Raw genomic sequence first — 20,178 nt, 5'->3', positions numbered from 1 at the left:
GGTGATCTGTGGTGTTTGATTCTTACCCCAGCCCCAGAGCGAGGATGTGTGATAGCAGCAGCGAGGGGATGAAGACTTTGAGGAACTCGGCAGAGAAGATGCCTCCTTTCTTCATGGCCCCAGTCTTCCTCATACTGAGCGTTACTGAGCGTCGAGGGTGCCGGAAATGAAATTCCCTGTTTAAAAACACACGCATTATAGATGCAGAACAGTTGCTTCATAACCTAATGCCTCTCAATAAAAGGTAAATATAGGTGTAAACATAACTTTCAGTCACATATGAAGCAAGCAAGCTCTTTCTGTGTAAGAGTTTGCACCTTTTCTTTGTTTTATACCTGCACACCTTAAAACACCTCGCGTGTTGGAGAAAAGTAGCAATTTGAAAAACACAACATTTAATTTCACAATTTTAATTCCAGTCACAGTTTAGCAGGCAAATCTTCTTCAGAAGCTTCAGAAACATGAAAAGAACAACAAGGAACCTGCTTTTTACCCAGGCCTCAGTCTGTGCATGAAATCTTAGGTTGTATCACAGATGTCGTGCACATTTATCTGAGATACATTACAGAAACCTTTAGGTTTTCAAGGGTTTAAGTAATATATAGTTTTTATTCCAGCATCAGAGCTGACACCTTATAGCAGCTGGCTTCGTATTTGTTCTTTAGAGTGACTTTATTACCATAATGATCATTTCCTTTCTCTGCACAAACAAGCAGCTGAGCATGATCACTTGCACGCAGAAGGCTGATGTTTACAGAGTTCAGACTTACTTGGGGGGAATGTTTTCCGGTCGACTAGACCAGTCTGCAACCCAATCTGCGTCCTTCATCAAGATGTCCATGTCCTTCTCCTTGTCCAAGACATCCTCTTCAGACTAAAGGCATAAAAACATGTAGTTTAGCAATAAAACCCTGCAGCCTTTAGGACCCTCACAACCTGTCTGTCAGGACAAACGAGACTTGTTTGGAATATTTGAGCATGTGCATGCCATGTTTTCAGATGTCTGACACCAGGAAAACACATAAGTAAAACTATAATGCTGATGACAGGCTGTGCAGACGATACAGAAATACACACTGGGTGTGGCAGCCATCTCCATGGAAACTAAAGGCAGGCAACGGCTGTCATTCCCCTCCAGGGCCAGTGGTTGAAGCTGCCATGGCAACAGACTGATGAAGCATATGATAGGCATACATATGCTTACGTCTCACCTGGCTGTCTCTTCTTTCCGCGTCAAAGATGATCTGACCCTCATCCTGGGGAGAGTGAGGTCGTGGGGGGCTGTGGTTTAAAAAAAAAAAATAATAATAATAATAATAATTAGACAATTCCCTCATGTAACTTTAAAGTGAACAGGTGATGTACATGTTTTGCGTCACCAGTTATCAAAGCAGTACAAAAGCGCATATATGCTGTGGTAATGTGTTCTACATACAGAAAAAAAATATTACTTTAATATCAGCATTTATTGTACCAGTACCAGCTGGCGGATCCTTATCAAATTGATCTGACACACAGCAATACACAGTCTTTATGCATTAGTTTACATTGCAACACTAGGCTGGACTGGATCGTATGACCCAAGACAACAAAATCCAAAAATGAAGGCTCCCTATATTATTTTAACCTTGGGGTAGAAAAAAGCCCCAGGTTTGGGTGGTATTGCAATATTAAAGTGTACTTCAGAGAGTTAGAAACCATAGGTCATGTAGTGTTTACAGTGTGAGAAATGTTTTGTCACACAATCTATAAACAAATACCACTAAAGCCTATTCCACAGCACATCCGCCTTGCCGTACCACAAGCACTATGCCTTATAAATGCATCGTCATCATGGATCTGTGAAATATTAAACAAATGAATCACTTAATATGAATAACAGGATTAAAATGCCAACTTGTAGCTTGTATTTATTTGCTATGAGTTAAAAGTCCTTTAAAGTGCTGCTCTTCCTTCACTCTGACGCCTCTGATGAAATTTGTGCCAAGCGTCTCAGAAAGATAAGTAAAGAAAACACTTGCCTAATTGCCTCTGAGCAAAATGACACCAGCCTTGCTCTGAGAGTGATATGACAAAATATATGTCAAGTGCTTGTGTCCCTGATCATTTCTGAGCGGTTTGCTGATACACTGCTCTCAGCTCAAATATCTGAAATCATGCTCAGGTGACTTGCTGACAGCGGACTGATAAGGTCCCTTTTATCACAGTTTTGAGCATTACACACAAGCACACGATGTGGCTGTAGGGCAAAGGGTCAGTTTGTTTCTTACATCCCAGATAAATTGTGAAGTCTGCAAAGGAAAGAAGAAGCAAGTCGACTGAGACCCTTTCAACTCTGAATTGAATCTGATTTATTGTGACAGAGAAGCCGCTCCCAAAGAGCTTTTAGAAGCAAACTGCCCAGTATTTAACACCTTGTAAGACCGAGTTTTTATGTTGCACAAAGTCTTAATGGAGCCTAAAAGCAATTTTCTCAAGGGTTGTAGGGTTTTCACACCAAAATGCACAGATAAAAGCTGGTTTTATAATAAACATATGCCAGGAAAAACAATAGAAGAAAAAAAAAGTGCAGCATAGTTTCTGGTTTAACACCATCATGCTAGTCAGGTAACAGGTGTGTTTACACTGTGCCCTGAAGATATCACATCTGATAGGCTGTTAGCACAGTGAGCTAACACTTCATCGAGTACTATTCCCTGTCATAGCATGTCACTGGTAAGAATCAGGTGAAAATAAGGTCATCATAGCCAAAACCCAGTATTACTTCAGAGGCATTTGACTTGCTAATACATGCTGCCTGTTAGGTTAGTGTAAAAAGGGCTTCAATTGTGCAATTTAAGATAACTGTTTCCAGTTTTTAACTTCTAAGAATAATACGTAATAAGAACATAAATATGCATAATTTTGTTTTAGCAATTCGTATGGCTTTAGCAAAAAATAATTTTATTTTATTAAATCTGCATTTCTGAAGCATGTAGCTTTACGCTGGGAGAAAATTCACAGGAAAAAGCTGGAGAGGAATCAACTTCCCCATGTGACTAAATCTTCTATAAATACAGGCCTTTATGAACCCATGACTTTCTTGACTCTTGATCGTGATTAAACTCCCGTGTCCTAATCTGTGTTTAATGTCAAACAGATCTGGGAATACAGGAAGCTTTGCAACTAAGCTGGTTTTATTCTGAAAGTTTTAATATTTGCACTAAAAATGAAACTTTGTTGTTAAGAATAAACTGAATAGGTTAGAGATATACGGAGGAGCTCGAGCGATGTTTGTTCTTAAAAGTACCTGTCACAGGACGAGTTGCTGCGGCTTGATTCATGCTGGGCATCCAACAGGATCTTTTCCATGTCTCCGTTGTGGATTGAAGAAGAGGATGGGACATGCTCCAAGCCTCCCACTATGGCCTCCTCTTCCTCCACCTGAGGGAGCGGCAGCAGGCCCGAAACAGAGCCAACTGTTGACAATGACTGAGCTTGGTGATTTCTGTTCATCTCCAACTCCACCCAGGACCCTGAGGGAGAAAACACAGAAATATTATTCAGTATTTGTTTCTTTCTGATGTGAGTCAAAGCTTCATTTTAAAACATCTTCACTCAAACAGAGAAGAGTTTTGCTGCTAGGCTAACTGTACTCTCTCATAAAAGGTGTTCTTGCAACAAGCAGATAGAAAACTAGCGGCTTCTGAATTTACAAGAACTTTGAGTTTAAATGGCCAAAGTTATATTTCAAGAAATACCATTTACTTTCCATTTGTTGGTCTTTTACTTATTTACAAAAAAAATAACAGTAAAATATTCTTGGATCTTTTCTTTCTATTAGAATTAAAAACAAAAAGATTGTTTATATTGTGATAAGAGAACCATTGTTATCTTAAATCTTTTTGTATAAACATGAGCCAGCTTCTATTTTTAGAAATCCAGTTGACTCTATGGACATGTGTTAAGCTAAAGATTAGATTAAATTTTGCATTGCTTTTCAAAAAGGGAGACACGTGCACATGCTTCCCTGTGCATGGACTTGAAAATAAGTACTCAGGTTATCAAACAGTTAACCAAATTGGTTTTTTTTAAGTTAACATCCACCACTTTTTATAAAATAATTACAGACTTTAAAACAAACAAACAAACAAACAAACAAACAAACAAACAAACAAACAAACCAGACACAATGACAGGACATGTTTAAAATGTAAATTTCCAAAAATGTGCCTTTTTAGCTTGTGAATGAAATAAAACCCAACCCTAAACCTTGATGGGTTGCAGTTAACAGGCCAGATCCTAGAGCTGTGCGGGATAGGTCATTAACTACCCTGATTAAAGTTAAGCATTCTTAGCCTTTGAAACTCACTGCTGTGCCCAGTAATGAGTTTCGAGTTGTTGCTGGTTCTAAGTAAACTTGTTTATACCCGTTACTGGCTTGCACAGAGCTAAAGAGGAACCTCAAGCAGGCTCTCCATGAGGAAACAGCTCAGCAGGTCTGACCACACAATAGAGAGCAGGAGAGAAAAAAGAGCAGACCACTGTCAAAGTTTTTTTGCTCGTAGAGAGATAAACAACAATGGATAGTTGAAGTTTTGTTTAAATGGGGTGGGGGTAGTTCACCTGCTCTCAAGTTACAGTTGCAGGAAAAACCTGGAAGTCTGGTGTGGGCTTGAATCGCATTCAAGCCATAAAAGTAATATATCATATATGGGTATACCTAATGCCCCAGAACATTTTTATCCATTAAAAATTTATGTTTTGTTCTAAACCGTAAACACTATTTGTTACCAACTCACTGTGTGTTGATAGAAGCATACAGCTATCAACTCTCTCCCAATTAGCCTCATATAGAAAAATGAGAGTTGTTAAAAGGAAATCTCATATTAAATACAGTTCTAAATGGCTTTAATTTTTCATCATCTACATTTTTAAAAAGAGGAAGTGAATCAACTGTAAGCTTGCAAATTTCCCACTCTTTAAGCCTGTAGAACCTGTTCAAATCATAATTTATCTCCACAATCATGGATAATATGGAAAGCACAGTAACATACGCAAAGAATGGTTTTTATAATGACATAATATTTTTTCCCGTATGTACTAAGGAAAAGTGTATAACAAGTAACCATCATCAAAAAGATATTATTATAATAATTTAAATAGAGATGTCTAAACGAGGTCCAGGGCTGTAAGTGACCAAGACTTGCATTAAGTGTGACCTGAAATGACCATTTGAGTCCATCAAGTCATCAGGAAAGTGCTTATATGTCAGGTCTGGGAGGCCTTTCCCCATAGACACGGGGAAGTCTTTAAAACCACTGATTATTATTATTTATTTATTTATTTTTTTTAATCTTTGACTTTCGCATGTCTACATACATTAGTCAGAATTTGACTGATTTATGTCTGTTATGACAACAGAAGTCTCTTTGCCACCCACAGGGTGACAGATTCCTTGAACTACTAGTGAAAGCGGCAAAGTTTTAGCTGGAGCCTTGGAAGACATTACTCTCAGCTGGCATCTGACTGGTTATTCAGATGATAAATTGCACCTGTTGTTATCCTGCCACGACCTGTCACAATATTTGCCTTTTGTTTTATGGCTGGTACAGGGTGTGACAAAGCCACAGCATTCCCTCTGATTAAGGTAAAGCGGCCTTTACTAGGAAATCCAAGCAAAAACATGCAAGACAACAAAGACAGAGCATGTCAACAATCATTTCCTGAGGGGAATTTCCTGGAAAGAGACAAGCTGGGCGCCCAAAACTGGCAGTTGAAGAAGTTAAAAAGTAATGTCATTTTCACAGCCCTGTGGTGAAAGAGCACCTAGTGTACAGTATGTGCTGTGGCTGTGATATATGATGCTGTCCCCATTTGTACGTGATGTCTGACATGAACTGGTAACTAAAGAGTACAGCATGTCAGAGATGGGTTACAAATTTAGAGGGGGGCAGATTAGCCAAGTCTAGAATTTTGAGAAGGGGGTGGGGGGAATCTTTACGCAGCTTTAAAACACTTTCTCCTCCTACTCCACCAAAAAAAAAAAAAAAAAAAAAAAGAGGAGGAAGTCCTCATAAATATTACCATTACAGTATGTAAACACCATGTGGCATAGAATTTCATAGGCAACAGGCCAGTTAAAAGCAAAGGGTGCAGCCCCTCCCCCCTCTTAACAGGCCTCGACTCAGCACTCACACTCATCCTGCAGATTACACGGTGGACTGCAAGCCAAGCTGCTGTTGACAGGCCATTGTCTCCACTCTGTGGACTAAAACCACGTTGCCATGGTGCTGATGCATCCGAACATTCTGGCCCAGCCCAGCCATCAGCTGTTGGTGGGGTTCATAGGGGTGAGACATGATAGATATGACCTCTGATCTATTGATGTTAAGGCTCAAGCTTATCCATGGTCGCATGTTGGGACTCAAGACCCCTGGGATTACATAACTATATTTATGACACTGGTGTGAGTGAGAAAACACCTAAAAAGAATCAGATTACAAAGTGCACTGCTGGCCTCTCCCTTATGATAAGCACAAGGGCTAGCTGTCCTTATAGGTGTGTCACAGGTTTTTCTGTGACAACACAAACAGTACATGCACTGAGAGCCACATTTTTTTCTTTTTGATCTTCTAATTTGGGCAGATGATATTCAACAGGCTGTTTCATATATATACTAAAGATGTCTGCCATGAACTCGGGTGGAATACATTTACCATCCAGTGACCAAAAACTGGCAATTTTCTAGCCTTTTTTAGAAGCAGCTAATCTCCACTGGTTGTTCAAAATGATATATGTGTGTGTGAAAACCAGCTGGAAAGTTTGTTTCCTATCCAGCAGACTTTGGCTTAAAATTAAGCAGCCTCTGTGTTCTTACATGCTGCCTCTTGTGTCATACTCCTCACCTACCCAACCAATTTCTTTCGTCATGTGTATAAGGTCTGTCCCCTTGTCGTTGTGGCCAAAAATGGCATGCCAAGTCATTGCATGCTATTTATGTTATAAAACTTGAATCACAAAAGCTGTCTAGGCAGAGCCCCCCCCTCAAGTAAGTAAGCCGGAGTGTCAGCGTTCTAATCACACCACCTTTAAGGGCATGTTTTAGACAGAGGGATGCTAGCCAAGTTGCGGTCAATACTGGACAATCCTTCACATCCTTATAGCTGTTCAGCACAAGATGGAGAGCCATAGAGGCAAGTTCAGCAGAAGACTCATTCAAACACAGGAAATCAAACTTTATAAATGCTCCTGATGAAACCTAGGTGTTTTTCCACTTATAATGTCACATCTATACTGTACATAACATTAGTTTAACTTTGGGATATTTAATTTTAATTTAACATTAGTTTTACTTAATTTTGTTGGGTATTTTTTGGAATTTTTTATATATTTAGAGATTTTCCATATTTGTATTTGTATAAATGAACATCTGTAACAAAACAATTCGCCCTTGGGATTAATAAAGTATTCTGATTCTGATTTAAATGCTCAATGCTTGGTCTCAAACAATGGTCTTAAGTAAAATATTTATTTCATATCTTTCTATAAATACCAATGGACTTAGTTAATAAACTACGAAACTAAAGTTTAAAAAAAACCTGCAAGTGTTTAGACAGACATTTATTTGGCAGAATAAATTAAAGCAGATGAAAACCAGAGGAAAAAAAGGAAAGAATATTAAGTTTTAATTCCGCTTATCAACAAAAACCTTATGTCGACGGGAAAAAAGTTACATGAACGACAGAAGTAACCTCAAAACTCCAAGCAAACGAAAATCTTAAAGACAGTACTTTAGTTTTCTAAATTTCTTTTTGCTACTTTCCACGAAACGAACGATTCAGGTTAAATTACCAAAATGCATTTCCCCATTTTTGCCACTTTGAACTTTTTCGATCTAGCCTTGTTGACAAAGCTTAAACCCCACGTCTACGTTCTACTTACCAATCGCTGATTGGCTTAGGATCCTGTCAATCGCGCGTACAACTAAAACACCATTGGTCCAAACAGTGTCAATAAACACACGGAACATACCGTTCTGTAAACCGTCCCCCTTGTAGGCAGCTTTGCCGTGAAAAAAATACATAAGCATACAAAATTACTGGTTAGCCCTGCGATAAACCTACTATAAAAGCATCCAGAAATTATTTTAGAAAGAATATAGACCGGGTAGCTGTCACAGTTGAGCAGTTTGGTTCGGATTTAGCTTACCGTTTAGCCCCGAGTCTCCGTTGTTGTCTGTAGAAGTAGTGTTAGCGTCGGACATCGTCGTGCCTGGCGAGCAGGATGGGTTGCATAAAAGGCTCGAGTCAGTGCAAAAGGCGCAGTGTTTTAGCTGCACACATTCAGAGTTGTAATAAGAGAATAGACCCGAGTCGTGTGCTTCTTTTTTTTTTTTCCTTTTGGTTTTTTTTCTTTAAGATGGGGGTTGAGGGGAACAGCAGCTAGCTAAGCTACAGCACAGCTGTCGCTTGTTTTCGAGCGTTAGCTGGTCTGGAAGCAGCCAGTCTCCCCGCGAGCCCGCTCACGCCTTCGCTCCCTCCCTCTCTCCGGGAAGCTGGGTGATGACGTCACAGCCTCCCGTTGATAAGCGAGAGAGAGGGGGAGTCGAATTACATAACGAGGCGGAAAAAAAACAAAACAAAAGCTCAGGATATTACATGCATCAATAATTGGAAAACAACTGAAGATCCAAAGTATTTTTACATTTATTTATTTATTTTTTTAAGCATCGGCATTTGTTGCTCACGGGCTCTGAGTTTGCCATGCAGGACGGGACGTGTATGCCCCCACGTACACACGCGGTCAAGCCACGAGCCAGATGAATGCTTATTACCAGCTTTCAGCAAGTGGACACCCTTTCAACTGATTTCAATAAACTTTCAGCGGCTGAATTTTATCACGTCCATCAAGTATTCCCTTAATCGCAACTGCACGTACGTCTTGCACGGTGAATGATGGGGCAACAGCTTTAAAACGAAAAAAAAGTCCCCTTACCAACTGAAGGAGTTTAATGATGTCAACAACAATGCTCTGTGATAATCCAGCTGTAACGCTTTGCATAACATCAGTTGAGCAGTGATGAGATCCCACCAACAACCAGGCATTCACAAGGATGCAAAAAGTAGTTCCTTTATTTTTTCCCCCCCCCCACTGTCATTGATTAAAATTGTAGTTATACATTACTAGAGGCATCAATATACTCTTAACTGTCCACTTTTTAAATAGGGTGTGGAGACATCCAAGTGCTGCAGATCTTCTGTGGGGCTCACTGCACCATCACAGTTACAGTATCAGTTACGTCTGCAGTAGTTTAAACACTGTAATGCCTCAAATCGTTTCTTAAAAAAAAAATAAAAAAAAAAAAAAAAATTGCAGTCTCACATCACAGACATCCAAGTACTTGAGTTGGTGCAGCAACAAAGTCCAGTGTCAAATTAGATGTTCTTCCCTGTTGTGAAGTGCAGCTTGAACTGAATGCTGTGGTACAGGATTGGGGGGGTAAAAATCCATCCCCCCCCTCAAAAAAAAAAAAAAAAAAAAAAAAGGTCAGGCTTTGAAGTTAGGCTTCATCTCACAAAATAGGACGGAACAAACCTGTTGACTCTTTAACCTTTTTAATATAAATATGACCATCATAATTATCTTTGAATAGGCCTTCTCTGATACCTGACTATTAGTGAAGACAAGAGAAAAAAAAAAAAAAAAACAGGAGGAAGAGGAGCCGATGCACAAAAATATCACGATACACTCTCACTCACACACACAAGGGGAAGAAACAAACAAAAACAAAAAACAAAAAACCAAAGAAGGAGCTCTTACTGAGTTTGGGCCTGTTTGGCCAACCAGAGCCTGAGGCACAGTGACAGAAACAGCAACCAGAAAAAAAAAAATCTCACTGGACCAAATCTGAGCGGACAACAAAAAACAAAACAAGAAAAACAACCCCCAGAAAGCAAAAAACACTGTACTTCTCAAAATCCTGGACGTGTCCAAGATGAGCAGCAAGTTGTGATGAATGTATAGTTTAATGAAAAAAAGGAAATGTGAAGACACTCAACAAAACTGACAGCAGAACTGATGAATTTGTGAAAAAAAAAGTGTACACAAAACAAAGGTCAAACTTTTCTTAGAAAAGTAAACACTACAATGGCACAGGATAATAATGGGACAAACTAAGTGTTTTTCATTTTCTACCATTTTAGGGGATGGGGGTATTTATAAAAATATGTGTGTCTGTATTCAGAATTTTAAGGAAATTAAACTTGTTTCACCCACATTAGAAAAGGGCAGGCGGGTTGGCAAAAAAAAAAAAAAAAAAAAAAACGATGAAGAGAAAGAAATTGGCACAACATCACTTAACAACAAGGCAGGCATCACTCTGCCACAGACAGACTGATGATGGGCAAGAGCAAGTCCTCCTCTGTCCACATCTAGTGGCAAAGTCTGGTTACTCAGTAGGGCCGGACAGGGATGCTGGTTGTCGGCATTACCACCACAGATCGCCCTGGATGAGGCTGTGAGGCTGCGGGTGGTTACAAATGACATCACCCACGCCAGATGTGACAAGCTCACCCTGCAATTAGTTCACTTTATCCTGGAATATGTAGAGGTTGTTGGTCGTTGCCACCGCAATGATGTTGTCCTGGGGATGCCAGGCAGTGTGCAGGATCTTCTTATTGAAGTCCAAACTATCCACGCTGATTTCATCCTTTTTACGTTTGCCGCCTGTGCACACCTTGCGGGGCTTCAGGACCTGCATGGGCTTGCTGTTTTCACGGGACGCCTCCAATGTCACATCCCGTCTGTGGCCGCGATCGAACATCCTGAAGAAGTTGTTATATGAGCCGGTCATCACCACACTGCCCAGAGTAGGTGGGGAGACATGGGAAAAGTGAGAGTCATGAAATCAAGTTATCCAAAAACAATGTCCATTAGAAAAGAAAGTTTAAACTTTGTGCACCACTAGTTTGCAAGTGATGGGCAATTAGAGGACAACTCTAAAACTGCTTACACATCAGAAGTGATTCCCAGGTACGGGGTTGCCAGAAATCATAAGAAAGTTAAGGATAACTTCAACCAGGCGTATGGGTGAAATGACCACTGGCTATACAAAGTGGGCAGAACCTGGCAAGTCACTGAATCGTCTACCAATGAATAAAGACTACTTCTGACTGACACATGACGTGGTAATAAATATGTTATAGGGTTACATAGGCAACCGGAGGCTGAAAAGTCAATCAGCTTTAAAGCAACAAACAAATCACATCCATTGTGTATATATTTAATATATTTTTACAGAAAACATCAGTGATGGTGTTACAAAAACCGGACCTTAGTGTTCAAGGGTTAATAATCATTTTTATCACTTGTTCTTTGAAAGCTTTTTATTTTTATGTACCATTGCATTGGTTTATTTTATTTATATCCAATGATTATAGCATATTATTTTTCCTACCTTTTATCGTTTTTATCTTTTTACTGCATTTTATCTAGCTGTACTTTCCATTCATGTTTCTTCATTCAAATATATTAAATTATGCAATCTCTATGCACTTAGAAGTCATTTTAAAATGTCATTTATATTACATTTCTTTGATTTTTTTTTAAATTTATCTTTAATTGCTTATCATTGCATATTATTAGTTTTATTATATATTTGTTCTGTCTTATCAGCTTTGGCAGATATCTGTGAAGCACTTTGAACCTGAATGAAAGGTGCTACACAAACAGGGTTTGATGGATCGAGGCCAAATGTGCAGTGCACCAACCAAAAAGAAAGAGTGGGGGGAAAAAAAACTTGCAGGGTGTAATCTTTAAAATCATGACAGCAATAAACAAAGTGCTACCTGAAAGATTATGTAATTTCCTAGTGTTATTATTGCATTTACCCCCTGTGTGTCTCAAACCTTTTACCTGTCATTGCCATTCCAGCAGCATTCAAACTTGTCAAAGATGCAGTCATTCTCATATAGCGAGCACAGCTTGCTTCTCAGGTACTCATGGACCTGTAATGATTTTTGTGGGTGGGGGGCAGAAACATGATGATAAGAAATTTTTAAATAAGACTTCCAAAAGACAAACCTCCAATATTCAAAATCTCCTGCACCCCCATAAAGTAGCAGAAGGTGCTTGAATCTGTGAAAAAGCACATCTAAAATGCCTGTCATTATCTGTAACCCTATCTTTCAGGGTTGGGTTCCCCCTAGTGGCCACTATATTACATTACCAGGAATGACTGGGCAAAAAAAAGAAAAAAAAAAAAAAAAAAGAATGGCCACTGTTCAATTGTGACATGAATTACCACTGCATATAATAAAATAAAAACTAAAAGTACATTAAAATCAAATGAGTAAATATGAAAACCAGAGTTTCATTAACAGGCTGTGGACACTATCAGACAATATTAGGTGTCAATCCTCCTTCCTCTTTCCAATCATCACCTCTCAATCACATTTCCTAAAATATGCCTATAGCCTTTTCTAGCCTTTCTCTAACTGAGAGACATAGCAAACAGTAAGAGCCCACCTGAGATTATTACATTCCAGTAATGAAAAAAATCTATATGCTATTATTTCCTATGCAAAATAATGACAATAAATGATCTGTAATCATTTTGATAGGAAAATATTAGCAGCAAAATCACAAAGTTATTAACAAATTAACAGATCGCCACAATTTGAAGATTCTGTGGCAACCAGGGCATCAGTGCATGAACCTACTGCCAGTCGTTTCATAACTGTTCATAAATGTGTAGTAAAACTGACACCACACACTAGTTTCTATTTGTCATTCTCACCTGATATGTCTCCACAGGCCTGTTTTCCATATTCAGGTCCCAAATCTTTACAGACAAGTAGTCTCTAGTCATCATGTAGCGTCCGTTGTGGCTAAATTTAACATCTGAGATTGATGATATGATCTCAGAGAAAAAGGAGCGATTACTTGGATCTTCTGGTTCCTCAAACACTGGATGACAGAAAGATGAAAAAAGTCAAACTGCAGTGTTCGCCAAAAGGTCTACTGTGACATGAAAGTGCTTTGCATAACAAATCCAGTACTTAATCTGCCTGTCAGGGTAGAAGAAGGGACATATAAAAGTATGATGAGTAGGTACTCACACTTTGAGTGCTTGTCACATAGAGCTGAAACCCTCATGTCACACAGTCGGATGGTTCCTTTGCTGCTGCTGTAAACGAAGGTGTTACATTGATGAGGGTGGAACTCTGCTGCTGTGATCACCTCTGTAAGTTCCTCCATGTTAGCCGGTTTAATGTCAACAATATCTGAGGAGCATGCGGGTAAGGAGGGATAACGTCTTTCATACTCTGACACCTACCAAAAGAAGCTGAAGTGACTTTCAAACTGGGCGATTACAGTTGGTTTACTACCACAAGAGATAATGGGCCATTTCAGGGCAACCTGTACCTTGCATGTGTGCATGCTCGAACTGCAGGAACTATCCCTCTGGGACCTTCTGCAGAGCCATTTTCAGGACAGTGTGACCCAATGTAGGTCCTGAAATGTTTTTTTCATGGAACTACAAGATTTCTTTGTTTGTCTTTTCTGTTTTCCCATTGCACTGAAGACCCACAAAGGACAGTCATATTAGCCACTGGACATGGCTACAGCTATGTTTTTCCATGCAAGACTTTAGAAAACAATGGACCAGGTTACATCTCAGTCCCCATCTCTTCTGTTCTGTGTCAGAGGTGAAGCACACATGCAAACCAGCCACAGTAGAGTGAGTGAGGCAGAACCTTTCTGCCGGTTTGCGCTGAGGTGTAGGAATAATGATGCTTTTATGTTCACTGTTCACCCCCAGTTGGACAAAAACGTCAGGCTGATGACAGACAGGTTAATGCACAAGTCAGGTGCACAGACAAACATGCCCGCATGCATCTAAGGATACTGAAGCTGCGGTCAGTGATCTCGAGGTGCCAGAGGTTGATGCGGAGGTCGTCTGCAGACAGGTAGGTCTCGTTGTCGCTGTTGACTGAGACAGAGTTGATATGGTAGGTGTGAGCGTTGGCAAACACCCTCCGTGGACTGGCTTCCACCATGAGGTCCATGGGTTTTAAAACTGGTACCTGTGATGAGAAAAGGCAGTGAGAGTTAGCTGGCTCAAAGCTCTTCACAGATTTGAAACAACATCAAGCTATTAGCTAGATGAAAATAAGAAGCACCATCATATCTTTATACAGGAACACAGAACACAGTCTTAGCTTTGCAATAACAGGTTGCACAAGGTTCTAAAAAGACAGCCCGGATTAGTAATAACAGTCATTTTTACCATCAGCAACAGCAAAGGATGACAAACCAGTAGCCCTTCCCAACTTCTGACACACCCAGGTTTTAAAAGTTTTGCTTCCAAAGAACTACTGGTTTGTCTGACTAACCACACCCTTGAACCAGCCTGTGGTTGATTTGAGAACTGACCCGCAAAGATGTGATAGTGTTAGGGTCCTTGTAGCGCCCATCCTCCTCTTTGAGATTGTAGCCCTCTGGCCTCTTGTCTCGTTCACTGATTTTCCACAATTTAATCGTTTTATCTGTGGAAAAGAAAAACACATTTTAAATGACATTACCAACTGTTGGGCACACTAAATGGAAATGTTATTTTCTTATAGATTTATGAGATTTTGGTGCTATAAATAATGAACTTTTTGCTCAGTGCCTTCTATAAAATGCAAGTGTATGGTGTCTACATACATGAGATGGTGGTTTCACAAGAGTCAGGTAGCAATTTTATGATAGACAAAGTACTACTCTTAACGAACAAGCAGATTCATTAATTTCACCATCTTGTGGAGGAAATTATCATATTATGTTTTAATATCTAGTTCTCGTCACATCTGAGTCAAGTGTGACGGGGTCTATGAGTCACTCATTTCTCTTTAATGCCTGTATTCAAAATTAAACTCACTGCAGACTGTTGTTAAATATCTGATCATCAGCTTAATTAAAGAGAGAAATTTACCATTAGTTGACAACAGGAACTGAGCAGCATTCTTCTGAGGAAGCCAGCGAATCTTGTTGATTTTCTCTTCTATTTCCAAACTCTTCAAGTAGTCAAACTCTGGCTCGTGGCTCTGAAAAGTGCTGTAAACATTGTACTCGCTCCGGAACTGAGGCTGATTTTTGTTCTGTTGAGAACCAGAGATGAGTAAATTTGTTTAAAAAGGTTTTTTGTATGAAAACAGACAAAATCATCTTTTAAATAAAGCCCACTATTGTTTGTAAAACTAGAATAATCTGTTCTGACTTTGTGTCACCAAGTTCAGAGGATGACCTTTTCTAAAATGTGTGGGAATCAAACTAGGCAGAAGTTAACCACGCAGCTGTACCTCTATTTCCTGTTGGAAGATGACTACGCGTCCACCCTTGTCTCCTGTGGCCAGCAGCTCCCCTGTGTGGTTAAATTCAACTGTAGATATAATGTCCGCTGCAAAAAAAAATTAAAAGAACATAAGACATGTAACATGTGCAATTTTAACATTTTGAAAGTGGCGTACCAAGACAGATGTGCCCCTCTACTACTGAGAAAGTACACCAGGAAACCACTTAGTTATTCTCAACTAACCCTGGATTTATCCTTGTGAGAACCAGAGAGGAGACAGACAAGTGGCCCTGAAGATGCAGGAGGATGTTACAGCACGTCGGGCAGAATGAAAACGATCGCTAACCTAGTTTTTATCTTTTCTTTCCCTCTTACTCTGACAGAATTACACTTTCCCCCCCCCCAGCAGCAGTATGCTGCTTTATACACTGAAGCTCACTCACACATAAACAGTTGTTTAACCCTTTGTTGCCCACTGGAGCAGAAAGACAATGCTCCAAGAAATTGCAGCGAGTGGTCATTGTTAACGACACAGTCCCTGAGGCCTAGAGTAAGGATTAATATATCCAAGCAAATCATTCTGACAGACTGTATTTGGTTAATTTTTAAAGTAAAGACATCAAAAATACAAATGCCAAATCCTAAAATAAGGTTAGAATGTGGCTTGAAATGACCTGAAAAGCTTGGGCATGCTGCTACTTGTAAAGCAGTGAAAGAACTATATCAGTACTATGGTATTCTCTGTATGTTTTTTGTTGCAAAACTCCAGGCATGGTCATGTACCTGGCATCTAGAGAATTGCAACATGCTTCACATGTTGTGTAGCAGTCTGACAGCTCCCAACCCTTTCACGTGTTCTGTCAGTAAAGATAGTACATTTCTCACTTCACTGCATACAGTGTGGATATATATTGACTTTCATTATCCATCGTTTTCATATCTGTGATAGCCATGTCACGTTACAGGTTATTTCCACAAAAAGCTTATTATTTAGTTGTTTCCTCCACCATTGCCTGCAAAACAAGCTCAGACTGACCTCCCACCTCAAAACAGAATATCTCCATCCACATGGCTAACATCTGACTAAGTGCTCTTTTAATCAAATCCTGCTCCTTTTTTCCTTCGAACGTGCCTTTAGAGTTTGTGCAAGAAAACTCTTCTTGTATTTCTATATGATGGCCCATAGTTCATATCACCAGTGCTGTACAGTCCACCCATCTCTCAGCTAAACCTTCCTGCAGCTCCTGCCTGTGCAATAATATTTCCATTTGGAAAAGGAAACATGCAGTCATGTTGCTCTTCCATCTTATTTTGACTTCCACATTTGCCCATAATTTCCTTCAAATAATTTTTTAAAAAGCTGTAAATATGAGCTGAAGTGTTTTCATATCTTTTTATGGCCTTCCCCTACTTTGCTGACATCAGTGACTTGTTTATAGGAGCCCATTGTTGTTGAGTCTTACCACACAGTTTAAAGACTGCAACAATTCACAAACTCTTTAGATACAAAAGTTACCCACAAGCTCAACAATATGTAACACTACAGCGCTCTCGCAAAATACTGGGGGCAATAAAGAAAGATGGACTTAAATATATATTTTTAAAAGCTCACTCACTTAACAGTTAATTAAATACAAATATTGATGCTCACCTTCCATATAACTACATCACCAAAATTATTTAACAAAAATTAAGATTATAATATAATTCACCAAAAATCACATCTAACAGAGGTACAAACCACTCTACAGCATCTGATAGTGGTTCACAGCTATTGATTTATCCTTTCAGCCTCTGAGCCTTTGTCCATCAGCCATCTGGAGGTCCCGTTTTCCAATTTTCCTGAAAAGTACGATACTCCCACAATGAGCAACCAAGAGCAGAGTGCATGGAACAGCACAAGTGGCCCTGCATTATCAGCAGGTAATTATCTAAACACCTGACTCAGCTCCTTTTTTTTTTTTTTTTTAAGCATTCCTCTTGAAAATGCTAAAACCTCCAAATCTAGTGGCTGATCCATGTACAGAAGGTACAGAAGGACCCAGTAGCGAGTTTCCAGCAGCAACCTAAATGTCTGCATTGCCTTTTTCAAAAAGAGCTTTCCGGTGACTCACCAATGGAAAGCCTTTAATGTAAAGCAGGAGCAGCATCAAGTGTTTGGGTTGCACCTCTTCAGTGGAAACTAGAAGGGCACTTAAAAAGCACAGTCCTTTACCATGGCAAACAGTCCGATCAGACTTTATAATCACTACATCACACATGTCTGAGCAGGAAAGGAGCAACATTAGATATCAGTTCAATGTAACAGTTTCTGAAACAGCTGGTGTACTCTGCACCCCCCACCCCCATGTGGGGCCCCTTTGGGGAGGTTTCTTACAGAAATGTCATTGCACATCCCTAGATTGATTGATTAACGGAGGAAAGGGGAAAGTTTGTCAGCTCTTGGTAGTCTCCTAAAAGCCTGGGGCCACAACTGCTTGGAATGTCTGTTCACAAGCTTCTAGTATGACTGAATTATGAAAAACCGGGATTTGCATCAGCACCAATATTTTGTCGATTCTGCCTTAGCCTCAGACTCACTCTCTGGTAGATTTTGCATAATGCTGCCAACAGGAAACAGAAAAAAATGTCTGAATTTCACCAAGGCATACCCCACTATGGCTAAATTGTGCAATATCGATTAGTCTGAATTAATCAAATCACTTACCCTCAGCTACGTCATCATCAATTGCTCCTTTCACCTGAGAGAAGCACCACTGCATGTCACCTCCAGGACCTACAGAAATACAATTATAAATATTTAGTTCTGGGTGGTTGCAGGTTTATTACATAACATTTCACATTCTGGACAATGTAAACAAGTTCCTAAGAAAACTTTTATCATATGAGTGTCCCCTGCTGCCTGTGACAGCAAGGGATAATTGATAAGATGTTAGAAATTAAAAAGAGACAGGGTTCTTGCAAAAATGCGTGTGGTCACAGATGTGCACATCTCCTCTCACAACTTCTGCAATTCTAGCCTCAAAGAAAACAGACAAAAATGTAATTTTTTCTCCAAACTAACATTAACATAAAGATATTACTGTTGGGTCACAGGCACATTAAGCAACAAGTGGAAACCGGCGATTTTTAAATAAATATATACATGCTAGATCTAAGCCATGATTAGTTGGTAATGTGGTTTCTCACTTTGAGATACAGAGTCTGGTTCAAATCTCACAAATACCAACTAAACTGCAAATGGCCTGGATGTGAAAGTAATTATCTCCACACATTCTTTATTTTAGGCCTGGTCAATTGAGGAGGCAGATAGTCTCCTAATGCCAGTCTCTTATTCTTAAAATCTACATCAACAAGACAAAACTTGCTGTCTGATTCAATAATAACTTTTAATCACTTGCCTCAACAGGTTATCCATCAGCATAGCTCATTGCACAACAAAAATGTTTGGCATATTTTCCACAGATGATCGTTTCTCTTATTGGTTAAGTGGAAACTGGTCCGATTTGTCTTTAGCAACATTGAAACACACGCGCTTTGAAGAAAAATGAAGGACATCTATGAGTCACCACGGATTCATCACACACACACACATTCTGGACTGAATCATAAAAGTACTGATCTGGACAAAATGTAATAGCTTCACAGTGCCTGCACTTTCTGCAAGACAAAGATCCCAAAAAAGAAAAAGGCGTTCATAGTGAACTCAAAAATCTGTTTTAAAAGCAGGATAACATGCAGTGTCATTAATTTCTCCACCCTAATGAATCAAATGCATGCACCAAATATGTCACTAGACATTTCCTTTACAAGTATCAGTCCCGTCTGGCTACGGGGGGAGCTAAAGGCCAACACGATTTCAAACAACTACTGAGCTGATGAATGAACTGAAAATCAACACTGCGCTAAATAAACCCATCTCTGCCAGAGTCCTGGTTTAGACCATAGTGCTTTTATTTGTTTCGCTTTGAGGTTGTTGTTTTTTTTCTTCGTTTTTCCGCTCGAGCATGCGCGTGTTAAAAAAAACAAGCCTGATGACTTTTAACTCATTTTTTGCAAAAACTGTTCAGTCTGCAGCAGGGCCTGGAGGGCTAGCCTGCATGTGGGTAATGTCAAAGTTTGAGCGAATCCAATAACGGCATGCTAGGCAAAATTTGCCCTTCTGGGCATTTGTTTAATCTTTTCGAAATAAAAAAAAAATCAACCTTAGACTAAAAATCTGAGCACTGAGGTTTTGGGGATAGCTAGCATATACGGCGTGCACAGTTAGCTTACGAAAATGGTCCCGGGCCGGTAAACAGCCAGCTAACTAGCTAGCTAGCTAGCATTAGCCGGTAAGGGCAGGCCAGATGGAGGATGACACTTGAGTTAGCTGGCTAGCTAACGCTAGCACTAGCTAGCTACCGTTAGCTAAACCGATACTCGACTGCGAAATCTCGCAGCTACCGCAGCTAAGAGCTCCTAGGAGCGGGGTCTCGCTGTAAAGACTCAAGCCCGTCCATATTATTTTATGTGTAACGGTTAAAGTCAATTACCTGCCATAACGAGACAGACAGTGGAGCTTGCCTCAGTCAGTCACGATCCTGCTTCCCACTCCCACGCGCTGATTCGTGGGATCTGAACTTTTTTTTTCTTCCGCTCGGTATCCGCTGTTCGCGTGCGCAGATCGAAATGTCTGCGAGGCTTTAAATTAACCGTAAAGCTGGATGTTTTATAACTCTCCTTCTTTTATTTCCCGCTACGCTCCCTGACGTTTCTCTCTGTGTGTCAATCAACCTCCTCTGTCTCTCTTGCCGCCGGCTACTTCGCATCCCACAAGTCATTTCTTCCCCACCCCGCACCACAGTCTCTTCCGCACG

At 39.9% G+C, this 20,178-nt stretch overlaps 2 protein-coding genes across 2 annotated transcripts in view; both read right to left on the bottom strand.

Moving 5' to 3' along the window:
- The window catches only part of bnip3lb (BCL2 interacting protein 3 like b), an 11,839-nt gene extending 3,342 nt beyond the window's left edge, over positions 1-8,497 (bottom strand). The window contains exons 1-5 of the mRNA XM_084934776.1: positions 8,191-8,497; positions 3,290-3,515; positions 1,212-1,281; positions 771-874; positions 27-176 (exon numbers count right to left, since the gene is read on the bottom strand). Of these exons, the coding sequence (XP_084790902.1) occupies positions 27-176; positions 771-874; positions 1,212-1,281; positions 3,290-3,515; positions 8,191-8,245 (605 nt within the window). The 5' untranslated portion in view covers positions 8,246-8,497. The remainder of the gene's footprint in view (positions 1-26; positions 177-770; positions 875-1,211; positions 1,282-3,289; positions 3,516-8,190) is intronic.
- ppp2r2ab (protein phosphatase 2, regulatory subunit B, alpha b) lies at positions 8,363-20,178 on the bottom strand. Its single transcript, XM_084934775.1, has 10 exons — positions 19,855-20,178; positions 18,027-18,095; positions 15,327-15,424; positions 14,960-15,125; positions 14,419-14,531; positions 13,892-14,069; positions 13,101-13,265; positions 12,779-12,948; positions 11,896-11,987; positions 8,363-10,841 (listed from the first exon to the last, which is right to left on the bottom strand). The coding sequence occupies exons 1-10, from the start codon at positions 19,859-19,861 to the stop codon at positions 10,562-10,564; spliced, it is 1,338 nt and encodes a 445-aa protein (XP_084790901.1). The 5' UTR covers positions 19,862-20,178; the 3' UTR covers positions 8,363-10,561.

Source organism: Perissodus microlepis, chromosome 7 (genome assembly GCF_051167445.1).
Source record: "Perissodus microlepis isolate ML-2025 ecotype Zambia chromosome 7, ASM5116744v1, whole genome shotgun sequence".
NCBI classification, from domain to species: Eukaryota; Metazoa; Chordata; class Actinopteri; order Cichliformes; family Cichlidae; genus Perissodus; species Perissodus microlepis.
The sequence above is the reverse complement of the archived record's forward strand: the minus strand, read 5'-3'. Positions and strand labels throughout refer to the sequence as shown.